This window comes from Ochlerotatus camptorhynchus, unplaced genomic scaffold (genome assembly GCF_037179485.1).
Source record: "Ochlerotatus camptorhynchus isolate MF236.1 unplaced genomic scaffold, CSIRO-AGI_Acam_v1.1 ptg001319l, whole genome shotgun sequence".
Classification (NCBI taxonomy): Eukaryota; Metazoa; Arthropoda; class Insecta; order Diptera; family Culicidae; genus Ochlerotatus; species Ochlerotatus camptorhynchus.
The window spans coordinates 868-15,731 of NW_027041637.1; the positions used below are offsets into that span (position 1 = coordinate 868).

The window sequence follows — 14,864 nt, forward strand, 5'->3', positions numbered from 1 at the left end:
CAGCCTGGAACGACCTTGGTATGTTCCAATCATTCTGTTGTCGTTGGTAATGCCCTTGTCGTACTGGTCGTTGCCTGTATCCTAAACGGCTCTTCACAGGTCCTCTTGCATGTTCCTCCTGCTTAGCCAATTCAAAAGTTGAGGCCAATTTTCTCATGGCTGTGCCAATCGTTTTAGGATCCGAAGTTTTCAAAGACGCTATTTGATCCCAGCTATGTTCCCTACTTCGTAAAGCTTTAGCATTAGTTTCAGCTATTTGCCATGTCGTAATTATTTTTTCAGCTATCTCCAACGTTAGTTTTTCTTCGTTTAATAACCTCTGTTGGAGAGCTTTGTCATTTACACCAGCCACTATGCGATCTCTTATCGCCATGTTCTTAAAATCACCGAAATTACAAAATTCGGCTTGAAGTTTCAGTGCCAAAACAAAATCTTCAAGTGTTTCACCCGGTTGCCTTATACGGGAATTGAATTGGGCGCGTTGGATAACGTCTGGCTCGACCTTGTCTAGCCTAGCTTTTAATTTAGATACAATATCCGCATAATCAGCAGCTTCTAAAGTACCATTTGGATAAAGTAGTTTAAGTTCAGAGTACATGACGGGACCACCCAAAGTGATTAAATGTGCCTTTTTCATTGCATCTGTTACGTCATTAGCCTGAAAGCAATATGCCAGACGATCTACCCAATCACAAAATGATGTACCTTTGCGAAAAGGTTCAATCATGGTTGCCATTCCAGGAAAAGCCATTGTACAAATTACAATGCTTATTATTTCACAAACAATCACCGCAAAAATCACAAAAGGTCGTTTAGACAATTGTTCGTTACAAAAAATGGTTTCGTGTTACACAACGATGGCGTTTTTTTTTTTCAGTATGGGCGATTTTAAAACCAAAAAAGAACAATAAACACGCTTGTTACAAAAAAAAAATCATGCGATAAGTTTATCGTAAATGACTCACCAATTTTCTGCTCACGCTCAAATCAAGCGATTGACTCACCGGTTGAGGTCAATCACCCCCAGAAAGTTTTGTATTGTTCTGCTGGTCCTTTGGTTTCCCGGAACAGCAGCACTAGGACAAAAGCCAATTTTAATTCCACAAAGGATCCGATACTACAGCCCCCGGAGTCTTTCCGAATTATTGCCGCAATTGTACGAAACGTGCAGCACTTTCTGCGGACCCCTGCTTGCACTAGTTGGAAGCAGAGCCTGTAACACTTTTCAGAAGCACGGTTGTTGGATTTTCGTGTCGGTTTAGATCTTCACACCACGGAGCTTGAACTCTTCCGCAAACAGGATGCACCGAAGAAAACTCACTGTATGACACCAGCTCAACTAAATATGTAAAAAAAATAAATAACACTCTTAAAAATTCACTCCTTACAATGTCTTCAAAAACGTGTCGAATTTTTGGAATTAGATGAGAACCTTTTGTGTAGATAGTTCAATGCTCTAGTCTGAACAAAAAAAAATCTGACACCAGCAAACAAAATGGCTGCGTGAAAGAAATTTTGTGATAAATTAGTGTAAAAATCACCGGCACCATGAAACGCAACTGGATATGTATTCCACTTTTCTCCACTGAATTATAAAATGTCACTGTTTTTTACTGATTTTGCGTAAATCAATATCGCACAAAACCTTCTAGAGGCTCTTATTTTTTTTTTTTTATACTTTTTACCGTTTTTTACTGCCGATAGCACGCCGTTTCACGCCGTCCGTGTAGCCGTCCGCACTTGAACTGATGACTGCAGCTGCCAGGACTGACAGCATAGACTTACGGATATGGTGCGCTGATCTACTATTGTCTCGTCGCCAAAACTGTTAAATCCAGCGGGGGACAAAACAACCGAGGGGAGAGGTACCAACGGGGTATCACTTGAAATGAGAGAACTTTATCGAGATATTTTCTTTATACAGACTGTAAAAACACTTGTGTTTAGTTTGCTATCAGATTGCCAAAAGAGACTTCTCTATGGCCACTTTAATCTTTTATATCTTTTTCATGCGTTACGGTCTTTGACAAACTCATAGTAGTTGTAATCAATACATTATTATTATATAGCAGATGTACACTGAACAAGAAACATCCATCAAAATCAGAACATTACAATCTCTAACGGGTTGTTTTCCTCGGGCCCTGAGGGATGTGGATAACTCAGATCTGGCAACACGGTGTAAGGTACATGACCAAACAACATGCTCGATATCGTGATAACCACTACCACACGCACATAAATTGCTGCCTGAGAGCCCAATTCGATATAAGTGCGAGTCTAACGAGCAGTGATTGGCCATAAGCCTTGATATAATGCGTATAAAGTCGCGGCTCATGTCCAACCCTTTGAACCACGGTTTGTTCGACACCTGTGGGAGAATAGAATGTAACCATCTTCCCAAATCACCATCATTTCATTTTTGTTTTTATGCCTAAGAAAGTTTTTTTTTTAATTTAATTGTAATTCTGTTGGTAAAAAATAGAAAACAAAACATAAAAATAATCGCAAATTATTAAAAATTGAATTAATAAACATATTTTTATTTCTACTGCGTATATTTTTAGGCTTAATAAAATAAATATGATTGAATCAACAAGAAATCTCTTTTAAAAACAAACATATTTTTTTGTTGACCCAGCTGCCAAATTTGACAGCTTACGTCAAAACCATAAAATTTCTTGTAAATTCGAAAAGATTTTCTTTTTGATTTAACAATCCATGGGTTTTTAAAAACAAAGATACTGGATTGTTGAAATAATAATGATTTCATTTTGCAACCATAACAAAATGAAATTCTTATTAAATTTACGTGTATATAGTTACATAAAAAAATTATATTGTTTTTTTTTTACCGTTATGTATGTTTCCAGCCATTCAAGTTGCACAATCTAACGACAGGTCCACCGACATCTGCAACGGTAACGAAAGATGAAGCCATCTCATACTACAGATCAATGCAAGTCATTCGTCGATTGGAAACCTCCGCTGGTAATTTGTACAAAGAGAAAATTGTCCGAGGATTTTGTCACCTGTATTCGGGACAAGAGGCATGTGCCGTTGGAATGAAAGCGGCCATGCGTCCCCAAGATAATATCATATCGGCCTACCGTGTTCATGGTTGGACGAACTTGATGGGAGTAAGCGTCAAAGGTGTTCTATCGGAGCTTACCGGAAAACAGGGTGGGTGCGCACGTGGAAAAGGTGGCTCCATGCACATGTATGCTCCTAATTTTTACGGTGGCAATGGTATTGTCGGTGCCCAAGTTCCACTGGGTGCTGGGGTCGCTTTGGCTTGCCAGTACAAAGGCAACAATGGTGTTTGCCTTGCATTGTACGGAGATGGTGCTTCAAATCAAGGACAGGTCTTCGAAGCTTATAATATGGCACACCTGTGGAAACTTCCTTGCATTTTTGTTTGTGAGAATAATGGATATGGTAATAATATCAAATTATCAAATTCTCATAAATAAAACGACTGAGTTCTTGTAGGAATGGGTACCAGCGCTAAACGTTCTTCAAGCAACGTAAACTACTACCAACGAGGAGACGCTTTGCCAGGAATTTGGGTTGATGGAATGGATGTTGTTGCAGTCAAATTGGCAACCGACTTTGCTATCGACTACGTTTTGAATCATGGACCAGTGGTGATGGAAGTGGTTACATACAGGTACAGTCGTAAGTTCGATTGATTATACAAAATACATAATTTCTGTTACTTTTTTGTAGATATTCTGGGCATTCAATGTCAGATCCAGGAACTAGTTACCGTACACGCGATGAAATTCAAGAAGTTCGTCAAACTCGGGATCCAATCTCTTCCTTCAAGGATAAAATTATCAATGCAGGGTTGGTTACAGCAGATGATCTCAAGGTTTGATTGCTCTGATACTATGCTTGACGAAATTGATATTTTTATTCAATTTTAAATTGCAGAAAATTGACGCTGAGATCAAGAAGGAGGTAGATGACGCTACAAAGGCAGCTAAGGCCGATACCGAGATAGGTTTGCCTGAGTTGACCACCGATATTTACTCGAACAACCTTGATGGTGACATCAGGGGAGCAAATCCGAACTCTTGGCTGAAGCATGGCTCACTGAAACATGCTGTAAATTTGTAATGATGCATGTTTCTAGGCATATTATGCCTATTAAACAAATCTGTAAATAAGTAGAAGGCGAGATGAACCAGTCATGGGGAAAAATAAATAGATTACATTTTAGTACATAGTTGATCAATTATTATTTGAAGAAGCCAAATAAAACAAAATCAACAATTATCGATAAGCCAGAGACAAACAGACATAACACATTGAACATTTCTCACTGTAAAACATCGTAGCTAAATTACTATCACCATCTGTTGAGTACACTGCGACGGGCAGTACACATAAGATGCCAGCAGTGTGTAAACGTCAAACGCAAAGGAATTGGCAACTAAGAAACATTTCAATTGTTCGTTGAATGTGTGTTGGATGAGAAGTATTATGGCTCTTTATCTGTGGATAAACTGTTATGGGCAGCAATGAAGGGGTGGTATCGATTCGCATCACGGCACGTAGGGGAATACAGCCCAAAATGCACACCGGGGCAAAACGACCGATGCGATTTTTCATATTTTTCATTCCCGTTTTTAAATCATAAATTTGACAAGCCACAATACTAGTTTAGTACTTAAACAAGTATTTTGGTACACAAAATCCCAGCACTACACGGTAATGTGTTCTTGAAAAAATATATATGCCATCGAACTTGTCATGCAGTCACAGAACAGATAGGTAACATGGGAATCAGAAACGGAGCCATTTAAATTTCAATTGCTAGTGACACCTAGCGGTGGAGAGAACGCTTTTTACACTCAAAATTTATTTACACTTATACCACCTTTTACTAGAGTCGGTGTATAATGAGTCACGCCAAGAGTGAAGCCAAGTCTACCTATTGAACTGTCAAACCGGCTACCTATCGTGCAAAGTAAACAAGCATTACGATGCTATGAAAGGTCCACGAAAGGTATTGCAATTAAATATTAAATATAACCGAAGAAATGATCATATACACGCAGTGAGTATTACATTTGTCATGCGATACGTGTTGTAATGATCAGTAATGACAATTTCTACTATTTTTCCTTAAGATAATTCGACAAAATCACTGATATAATGATTTACTACAGCCGTTAATTTTTTTCCTCGCTAGAAGTCATTTGAAGTTGATGCAGAAGTCCTCTGTTGCCAAGTTAAAAGAAAGGGAATCTTTCGAAAACCGTGATGCGAGTTCAACTGTTTTTCTCTTGGCGTGACTCATTATACACCGACTCTACCTTTTACCATTTATACCAAACATACCCAAGATTCATATATTGAAAGGTGTGTACACTTCTGTTGGTGCTTATGTATAGAGTGTCTTTAGGAAAGATGAGAAAATCTTATTTATTTTTTAGATTATATGCTTGTTTTGAGTTCTTCTTCTTCTTCTTCGAATTTAAACTTATTGCTTATTGCATATAAGCTTATTGCATGCTCTGAGCTTATGTCGTTTTCGTTTTTGCGGTGCAGCACTGGTGTAGTGTAAGCAGGAATAAGCACGAGTCTTTGACAGCTCAGATCACTTCCTACCCACAGATTTCATCAATGCTTCCTGCAAAAGCAAAGGGTAAGTAAAATGCTAATTGTGGAGTGAGACGATCACATAAAAGAAAAACTGTATTTATGATTGTTTTGCTAATTCTAGTACGATTATCATAATTCCGTACACTTTGATATTCAAAAACACAATTAGAATAAGACATATCCAAAGTTTAACGATAGGAAATATTATCATCAGCGGGTATTTATTTGCATCATGTTCCAATGTATTGTTCTGCAAACAATTAACACTCTAAGACTTCATTTACCCCCGTTGCGATAAAAGGGAAAGAAGTGCCGAAGCTGACATTCCCCCTAATTTAAAAATATCCAATCTTTCATTCATCCTGAATTCTCAAAACTATATTCAATACACATGCAGATCGCTCTACCTATAGGATTAGAAAATATCTTGGGTTGTGAGAGGATATGTCGAAGGAATGGCAGGGAAACTCTCTTTACTCCAATTGCATTTCTCATGGCCGTGTGCGTTTGTGTTAAAAAGCAAAACATCTTCCGTCTTTTACTTTTTATGCGTAAAAACCGTCGTCCAGAAAAAGTGAAATCATAATGCATTTCGTCGTAGAAAAAAATCGTTCCATTCACGACGGATGACCCCATTGTTTACGATTTATGAGAGGGAAAGCGAATACGAGCTTATCAGTCATGTAGCATATAGTAACATGCCGTCTCTTTTGTTCTTTCAGTCCTCCTGGTAGCAGTTAGTGGGACACTACACTCGATATAGGCAACTCAGTGGCGCCTTGTCGCAGTTCTCACTTATATCAATATATGTTATAATTTTGATATTCTTCGCATATCTTTTAGCTCTCATTTTTGTTCTGTTAGCCATCAACTACATCAAAATGAAATCAATTTGAGTTATCAGGAATAATGAAAACAACATAATTCTTGTTTTTATTTTGTTCTCACCCTCTGCTCGGGAGCCTATCAAATTTCCATCGACAATTAATCATGTTATGGTGTTTTTGACAGCATTCACAACCAGAGAACCAACCGCTTTCGGATGCATATGGAGCTGGTAGTAAACGATTTGAGATTGTATGGAGATTTACAATATTAATTGAATATTTCCAATATAAGCATGTATGTTAAATACAAGAAAAGTGCCCGAGCACATTAAAATGGTACAAATACAAGTACTCGTAAACATTTTACTTGCATTGAAAATGTATTTCGTAAGAAATTGCGGATTTTCTGATATTCTCCATACTGCAAAAATGATTTTACCAGCACAGGCGGGGCGACATCTCTCGACTTTTCGGTGTAACTACCACACAAATGATGTAATTAATTGTATTCATCTATATTAAAAATATCAAATAGTAATGAACTCGTGCACTTTTTTGCATTTAAAACTGCTTATCAGGAAGATAATGAATAGAAACTAAAATCTCCATACATTTTCAAACGGCTTCATATCACTCTTATAAATAAGTACGGACGATATCACAAATCTAGAGATGAACTAGCCTAAGACTAAAAATCTCTTAAATAAAGAATTAAAAAAAAAAAAAAAGATATCACAAATGGCGCAATTATATCCCGTATGGTTAGTACGATAGCCCGAATAGGTGGTTAAGCACTTTTTATGGTTATTTTGTATGCACTGTATTTGTAAAACAACAAAACATGATTAATTAAGAAAAAAATCGTCAATACAGAAAATACAGATTTTTTAATAGAGTGGATACAGATTTTTTATAAAACCACCTGGCAGCTCTGATGTGCACTGCGAAATGAAAATAGAAAGGAATAGCAAAAATTACATGAAAAGCATGAGCTCAGTTTCAGATGAAACCGTTTGTTCTGAGTTACCTATCTGTTCTGTGATGCAGTGCTTGAGCTTGATTGGACTGAATGACCGGAAGATGGCAGCGGTAATGAAAGTGCTAGCAACGCAAAAATATATAATTTGATGGAATATTAGCTGAAGGGAAAATGTTTGGAAAGAGCTTTTTGAGCTAAACATTTTGTGGATGGATTCCGGGTAATTTTTCGGGTGTATGCGTTTCATCATCGCGATCAAGATTGAATATGTTTGCTCCTATCTTCTATCGCTAATTGACTTCCGTGCTTCAGGTAGTATATTATTTACGTCAGCGATCCCTGATGCAGCCGGGATTTCATCGTACTCTGTATGGTTATAACCAGCCTATATCTCCAGTAGTTCCTTTGTTTGCATCGGTTGAATCCGCGTTCGATTTTGGTATATTGACGCCTCAATTTGTAAATAGAATAAGAAGATTGAACATAATTTAGATATTCATTATGTTTTGTCAACTGATTTACTAGATTACCTAGTCAGAAACTGGTCACTTTCTCGGAACATGCCAAGATGTAGCCAGTGTGGTCCTGATCACACAAAATGGCTACAATTGAACTGGGTTTTGAATGCTCATGTCATTTGATTATGCGTCACATAATGGATTTTATTCGTTTCATGTCGGATTTAGTCTCAGATGGCTCATACAAACCGGAAAATGTTCCGGCCACATCTACATACATTGTTTACACACTTGGTTTTTTTGCCGAGATTGACACCGCCGACTAGCTCGGCATTTTATTTGACTGGAACTCAATGAAAACTTGCCGAGATTCATCTAACAAACCAAAATTTTACTGATGTCGTTTTCGTTTTTGCGGTGTAGCTACACCGGCGCTACACCAACAATCAATACGAAACTAACGATTTTAAATTGGCTCACTACTTAACTAGCCTATTGGTCCCAAGCAAACGATTAACGTACCCCATACTAGCATAGAGGTAACTCTAAGACAAGTAGGTCCCAAAGAAACGTGCTCAATTTTTTGGCTCACCTCTGGTACTATCTTCGGTCCCAAGCTTGTCGAATCACCCCTCGAAACATAGGAAAAACCAATAACCTCTCATTTTATCTGTCAAACTTTCATAGCGAATCAAAACAAACATTGCGTAGTACTAGAATTTCGACTAGAATAGGGTACGTTAATCGTTTGCTTGGGACCAATAGGCTACTAAAGTGGTGAGCCAATTTAAAATCATTAGTTTCGTATTGATTGTTGGTAGTAGTGTTGCCATGTGGTCAATCAATACGAAATTTAGTGGAAAATTCGAATGATGTTTAACCAAATGGATAGTATCAAGACCTATTTACATCATGAATACAAATTGAATTTTAAAAGTAAACTTTTGAATGTTATGAAAGAAGATTTCCAAAAGCTTTGTTTTGTAACAGAAATTAAACCGTTGGGATAAAGTGAGCACCCTAAACATCGTGTCATATAAGAATTTCAATTACCATTTATAAAGCTGCTGAAGGAATATCAACGATAAGTTATAAGAAACTACTGATAGACCTTATTTTCTGATCTAGAAATCTTTTAACAGTTTCGACATTTTGAGCTAGTCTTACATTTTTAGAATATTTGCACTAGAGAAAAGTAACTTTTTAGACTAGTTCTAGTTCTAGACTAATAGTTCAAGTAGGCTTCAAGCATTATGCCAGCAGCAGATTTTTTGTAAAATATGTTTAATAAGTTCATTTTTAACTGGGTGGCCACATTGACCCATTGGCCATATTGCCTCACTTTCCCCAACTCATGAAAACACATACACCCTTTTAAAAAATGACCCTTGAGCCAAAATGGCCGAACAATCTGTGTAAAATTCATGTTTCCTCCTGTCGAAAACATTGACAAAGTTTCATTTAAATCGGAAATGCTCGTGTCAAATTTCAGCTTTATCAGGACCTTCTCTTGGAACTGCTCTAATATCCTAGAATTAAATCCCGATCAAGAATATCGGGCTGCGTTGATGTTGACGTCTGTGTTAATTAATACGACCCTAGACAAACATTTGGTGGATCCTCCAAGGTCAGACCTTTCGATAATAATACGGCTAAAAAAAAAACTACGATAAAAAGAATAGATCAATTTTAGTATTAACTTTTATTGTTGTATCTTGGAATTATAGTTATTATGTCACTTAACCGCAAAAAGCCAAAAATACGTCACCTAACTTTGTTCATCTGCGAAAACATCCTCTATTTATTTGCACTTTAAAAAAAATGCAATTAAAACAGTATTATTAATAAAGTACAAAAAAATATCTAATACGAAGATAATGTTATTAAATGGGATGAGAAGCAACGTTAGGAAACGCTCAAAGTTATTACTGTTAACAATATACAAAAATACATTAGAACTAGATACTAAATATGTTGTTGAATACAAAAAAAAACATGTGAGATAATCTTATTTCTATTTTTCTTCTCCTTCATCGTCCTCTGACGATCCGTCTGTGTCGTCAAATTCTTCTGTATTGTTATCATAGTTAGTGATGGTGAAAACAACTGATAAGCATCCAAACTTTAAAACAGCTCCTTGGTAAAGAATGGCTGTGCCCTCCCATCCTGAAATTTTCGGATTTGGATTGGTGCAATCGCACCCAGTCTGCGATATATCTGCCATGCTGCAGAAGAAATATTATTATTATTATTATTTAGCTTCATTTAGGAGGCTTTCAGCCTTAGGCTGGTTCGCCTCCATGCAGAAGAAATATACCATCAAGCAAAAACTATGGTAATGCCGCAATTTGAATTTGATTACCTTGTGGATGAGAGAAAATCGTAATTTCTTCGTTTGCACTGCCGCGACATGTCAATCAGATTTATAATATCCTGGCGGATTTTTTGTTTGTCCATCCTTTTGTCCTTGTTGATATCGTCATGTTCATCTTTCTTCGATTTTTTCGAAGAATGATGGCCACTATCAGGTTCAGGCTTTACATCAAGCGAGTGGTCAGTAAAGTCACACGTGAACAGTTGACCGTTTACTACGGTTCCAAATTCTGAATAGTTTAATAACTCGAACATTTTTGTTACCTTTGAAAGACGAAAAGAAAATATAGTGTGCCGATGTTGTTTGTTACGTAGATATGTGAAAACTACAAACCTCGTCATAGAATATAGTAGCGTGTTTATCTGAAACAAATCGGCAGGAACCAAACTTCGAAAGTTGTAGATCGTTGCCTGGTCCGCTTCCAATCGACAGGGAGCGATATCGCATGAAGACGGAACGTGACAGATCCAGCGTTTCAAACCAGCTGCAGCCAGGTAAATTGACATCCACTGGAGTTACTACAGCGCGGACACGAATATCGATGTTATTAACGTGTTTTTCCAGATTTTGAGCCATCAGGAATATTTTCTGTTCGTTTGTTTCCGGTTCCTTCTGCGATTTCTTCTCTTCCTTTGGCTCTACCTTGGTCGGGGAAACAACTCCAGCAGCATTGACGGTCTCTGCTGCGTTGTAGTCTCTTCTTGGACTCGTAAATTCTCTTGCTATACGCTCAATATCATCTTTTGTCAACAACTGACTAGGCAGAGGAGTTGACTTTGCCGGTTTCTCTGATTTCATTAATTCGCGGATAGTCCTTGCCGAAAATTCGGATGATGGTTTTTGTAACACTTCGCTGCTTTGAGCCAGTATTTGTTGCAACCGTTGGTAAGCAAGTATTTTGATCAAAGAATCATCCAAACATAGTAGCTCCTCGTTAACTAGAAATTAGAAAGTACAATTATAGTCAATAGATACCAGAGGCGCGATGAGTGGGTGATACAAGTGGGACATGTCCTACGCACAAATATACCTGGATGGGACAGTCAAAGCTTTGTCCCACCCACGATTTAATAGAGAACATAGTTAAAAAACTGAATGAATCCTCCAATGATAAAATCTGAACCACTTTACTTATAGAAAGTCCGACTAAAGTGTTCATTCGATGAGAAAAGATAGATGAAATCTCGTATGATTTGAGGTAACGCTGATGGATTTTGACCCTGCTAGAAACTGGGGCCGGGGATTCCCGGATCATAGCCGGGTGTGGCCATTATAGTCCTGTACTCTGAATATTACTACCATTGGACTGGTTTTTGAATTCTCATGTCATTTGATGTGTCACATGATGGGTTTTAACTTTTTTAAACTTTTATTCATTTCAGCCCGCTTTTAGTTTCAAGGCATTTACAAACCAGAACATGTTGGGGCCTCCCTTAGCTCAATCGGTAAAGGCGCAGCTACATAGCAAGATTATGCTGGAGGTGGCTGGGTTCGATTTCCGGTCCGGTCTATGAAAATGAAACCATAGAACCTTGTCCCACCCACATCATTGAAGGTGGACGCACCTCTGCTATAGTCTAATGTTTGAACATCATTACACTTCCATTGTGCGAGCTATCTTTTATTCTAATGAGCAACCCAAGCTGCTACCTGTGTAAAGCAAAAGTATGTTCCCGGCAACTTACCGCAAAAGCAATAAAAGAAAGTACGGGAACTAGAGATGCACCGAATATCAGTCAAATTTTTATTTGGCCGAATATTCAGCTTGCCCAATAAAGAACACTGTTATTCCGCCGAATATGTCGGATAGCGCCGATAACAATGATTATGGTAAGAAAAATCATAAAAACTTACAATTGTAACTGCAATTGCTCATTGAATCTCGATTTTACAAGATATTTTCAAAACGTTCGACAAATTCTTTTCCCTATTGAGAACGTTAAAACTAGTGTTTGCAGTTGTAACCCGTTCCTTTGCAGAAGGTTTTTAGTTATTTTTTTATGTAAAACTGTGTTTTGAGAAAAGCGCTAGAAAAATCACAAAGAGAAAACTATCACCGAAATTAAAATATTTGAGGTAAATATAAACGTAAACTCAGGTTGATTTCAAATGTATTTTATGTTAAAAGACATGTGACATCAATGTTTAAAATTAAATTTTAAATTTTTGCAGCTACGTAATAGCGAAGACAACATACCAACCAGACTGGAAACTCTTCCAATTTCCCTTACGTCCGATATGAGACAGACAGAATCGCGTCATCTGTCGCTCAAAGGTAAATGCTCCGAACGAATTGGATAGCAAAGGTTCCATCCTCAGAATAAAGGTTTGTGTATTTGCTCATTTTTCTATGCGTTGCTTCCACCTTCGCTCGAGCGCGACGCTTCTGTGTCTGTCGCTTCTGTGTCTGTCGCTTGAATTCAGACAAAGTTGCCAGTCTTCTTGATATGTTGTCTGGTAATAGCCTATATGGCGAAAGGTATCAGCAGCTGAATACACACACTTTTTTTTTACCGAGCTCGGCTGTGCAAATCTCGGTAAAAATAAGGTTCACTGATGTCGTTTTCGTTTTTACTACACTACACCGGTGTAGTGTACACGGTAAGAAAAAAGTACCCAAAATTGAGTTCCTTTCACTCATCACGTGGCTTCCGTGGGGCTAGGTAAAATTAAGTTAAAGAAGAAAACTCAATTTTGAGTAATCCTGGCGTTGACCAAGTTGACAAAAAAATAATAAAGCGGGGCAGACTGGAACCGAACCATGGACGTTGAGATTACGGGGCCCGTGTGTTGACCACTCGTCTATCAACGCTTGTGAAGATTAAATGGTTAAAGGCGCATAAAAGCAACCTCAATCAAAATAAACTTATATTTGAGTTAATTTATTATTACTCAATAGTTGAGTAAATTTTAACCAACGCCGCTTTTCTGATTCACTCAACGGCGGACCTCAAATGATAGAACCCAACGTTGAGTTTTTTTTAACTTAATTTTGAGTATTTTTTCTTACCGTGTAAGCAGCAATAAGTGCGAGTCATTGACAGTTCATCATCATTTGTTTGTAAACAAAGGTGCAACCGATAGCTACACCCTAAATTTTTTCGGTGTTCGGCAGTGTAGCACCGGTGTAGCTACACCGCAAAAACGAAAACGACATGAGATCTCAGCAAAAGTGACATTTGATTGCTGAGTCTCGGATAATGCTTATCTGAATCTCAGCAAACAAATGAAATGTTTACTGAGATCTCAGTAAATTTTTTTTGCCGAGATTTGCACAGCCGAGCTCGGTAGAAAAAACTTAGTGTGCAGAATTATCATTTTCATATATTTTTTTTATTTTTTTTTTCCTGGACGAAATATTTTAAAATGTTTAAAATGTCAAAAGACAGGTTACTTTCAGTCAGTTTGTAGGTTGAGTTCAAAACCGATGACCAGCCAGGTATGAAAAAATGTGGTAACTGCTTGAGAAGTATAATAAATACAATGAATTTGTCTAGGTTGCTTTTGGAAAGCCAAAATCACCTTTCGTTAATTTCCAAGATTCTTCGTACTCCAGTAAACGACATCGAAATGTTTTCAATGTCGAAGAACATGAACAGGAGCCAACAGAACATGAATATCTGCTTGTTTACAATGTGGGTGAAGGAGACGATGAGCTGATTACATGCCGCGTTGGTGATGTAGATGCGGTCATGTTAATTGATTCTGGCTCCAAACACAATTTGATAGACGACACCACTTGGGAACTGATGAAACTAAGAGACGTAAAAGTGACTAATCAAAGATCTGATAGTAATAAATAGTTTCTGGCCTATGGAAAAATTAATTAAAGCTTGTGACGGCTTTTGATGCAGCCTTGGAAGTTGTTGATGGTGGGCAAATATTGAAAACTGAGACATCTTTTTACATAATTGAGAAGGGACACAGCCCCTTTTGGGAAAAATTACTGCGCAACAACTAGGGGTATTGGGAATCGGCTTACCTAGTGCGCAACATGACTCGATTGGTCGTGTAGACACATCAAAGAAACCGTTTCCTAAGATGAAAGGAATCAAACTGAGCCTTCCTGTGGATAGAAGTGTTCCACCAATCATACAACCGTTGCGGCGATGTCCTATTCCACTACTCCAAAAGCTTAAGTCAAAATTGGATGAACTCCTGGATCTTGGTATAATAGAGAAAGTGATACGCCCTACGTCTTGGGTATCCCCTCTTGTACCGATTCTCAAGGAAAACGGGGAGCTTCCACTTTGTGTAGATATGCGCAGAACTAACCTTGCTATTCAAAGATTGAATCACCCACTTCCAATCATCGATGACTTCTTTCCAAGATTCCGAAACGCGAAATTCTTCACAACTCTGGACATTAAACAGGCATTCCATCAAGTGCAGGGCTGGTAGTGGGTATGCGATGTAATAGTAGTGACTTTAGTGACTAAAATCACGAAAGTAGTGACCAAATAGTGATCTTTAAACCATTAAAAAGGTGACCAGTAGTGACATTTATTGATCGTAAAGATATGGATCAGTTCCGGTATTTTTCATACTTTTTAACAATAAAACAAATTTGAGTTTGATTTAAGGATCACATAAATTTGTTATGAAAAAAAATA

At 37.7% G+C, this 14,864-nt stretch overlaps 2 protein-coding genes across 2 annotated transcripts; one reads left to right on the plus strand and one right to left on the minus strand.

Moving 5' to 3' along the window:
* Nucleotides 1–2,876: 2,876 nt before the first annotated feature.
* LOC135716649 (pyruvate dehydrogenase E1 component subunit alpha, somatic form, mitochondrial-like) lies at nt 2,877–4,211 on the plus strand. Its single transcript, XM_065238999.1, has 4 exons — nt 2,877–3,438; nt 3,493–3,670; nt 3,730–3,874; nt 3,937–4,211. Exons 1-4 carry the CDS (start codon nt 2,958–2,960, stop codon nt 4,120–4,122), a joined length of 990 nt encoding a protein of 329 aa, XP_065095071.1. The 5' UTR covers nt 2,877–2,957; the 3' UTR covers nt 4,123–4,211.
* A 5,401-nt stretch (nt 4,212–9,612) lies between these two features.
* Nucleotides 9,613–11,211, minus strand: LOC135716650 (PHD finger protein 12-like). The gene is made up of 3 exons (XM_065239000.1): nt 10,585–11,211; nt 10,240–10,514; nt 9,613–10,102 (listed from the first exon to the last, which is right to left on the minus strand). Exons 1-3 carry the CDS (start codon nt 11,047–11,049, stop codon nt 9,892–9,894), a joined length of 951 nt encoding a protein of 316 aa, XP_065095072.1. The 5' UTR covers nt 11,050–11,211; the 3' UTR covers nt 9,613–9,891.
* Between the last annotated feature and the right edge of the window lie 3,653 nt (nt 11,212–14,864).

What these genes read in the sequence shown, in the direction of transcription:
- LOC135716650 (XM_065239000.1), bottom strand. Translation starts at nt 11,049, where the DNA reads ATGAAATCAGAGAAACCGGCAAAGTCAACTCCTCTGCCTAGTCAGTTG. An exon ending in CTACTATATTCTATGACGAG is followed by an intron (nt 10,515 to 10,584) that starts GTTTGTAGTTTT and finishes CGTCTTTCAAAG; the next exon opens with GTAACAAAAATGTTCGAGTT. An exon ending in GATTTTCTCTCATCCACAAG is followed by an intron (nt 10,103 to 10,239) that starts GTAATCAAATTC and finishes TTTCTTCTGCAG; the next exon opens with CATGGCAGATATATCGCAGA.
- LOC135716649 (XM_065238999.1), top strand. Translation starts at nt 2,958, where the DNA reads ATGCAAGTCATTCGTCGATTGGAAACCTCCGCTGGTAATTTGTACAAA. An exon ending in TTGTGAGAATAATGGATATG is followed by an intron (nt 3,439 to 3,492) that starts GTAATAATATCA and finishes GAGTTCTTGTAG; the next exon opens with GAATGGGTACCAGCGCTAAA. An exon ending in TTACAGCAGATGATCTCAAG is followed by an intron (nt 3,875 to 3,936) that starts GTTTGATTGCTC and finishes TTTAAATTGCAG; the next exon opens with AAAATTGACGCTGAGATCAA.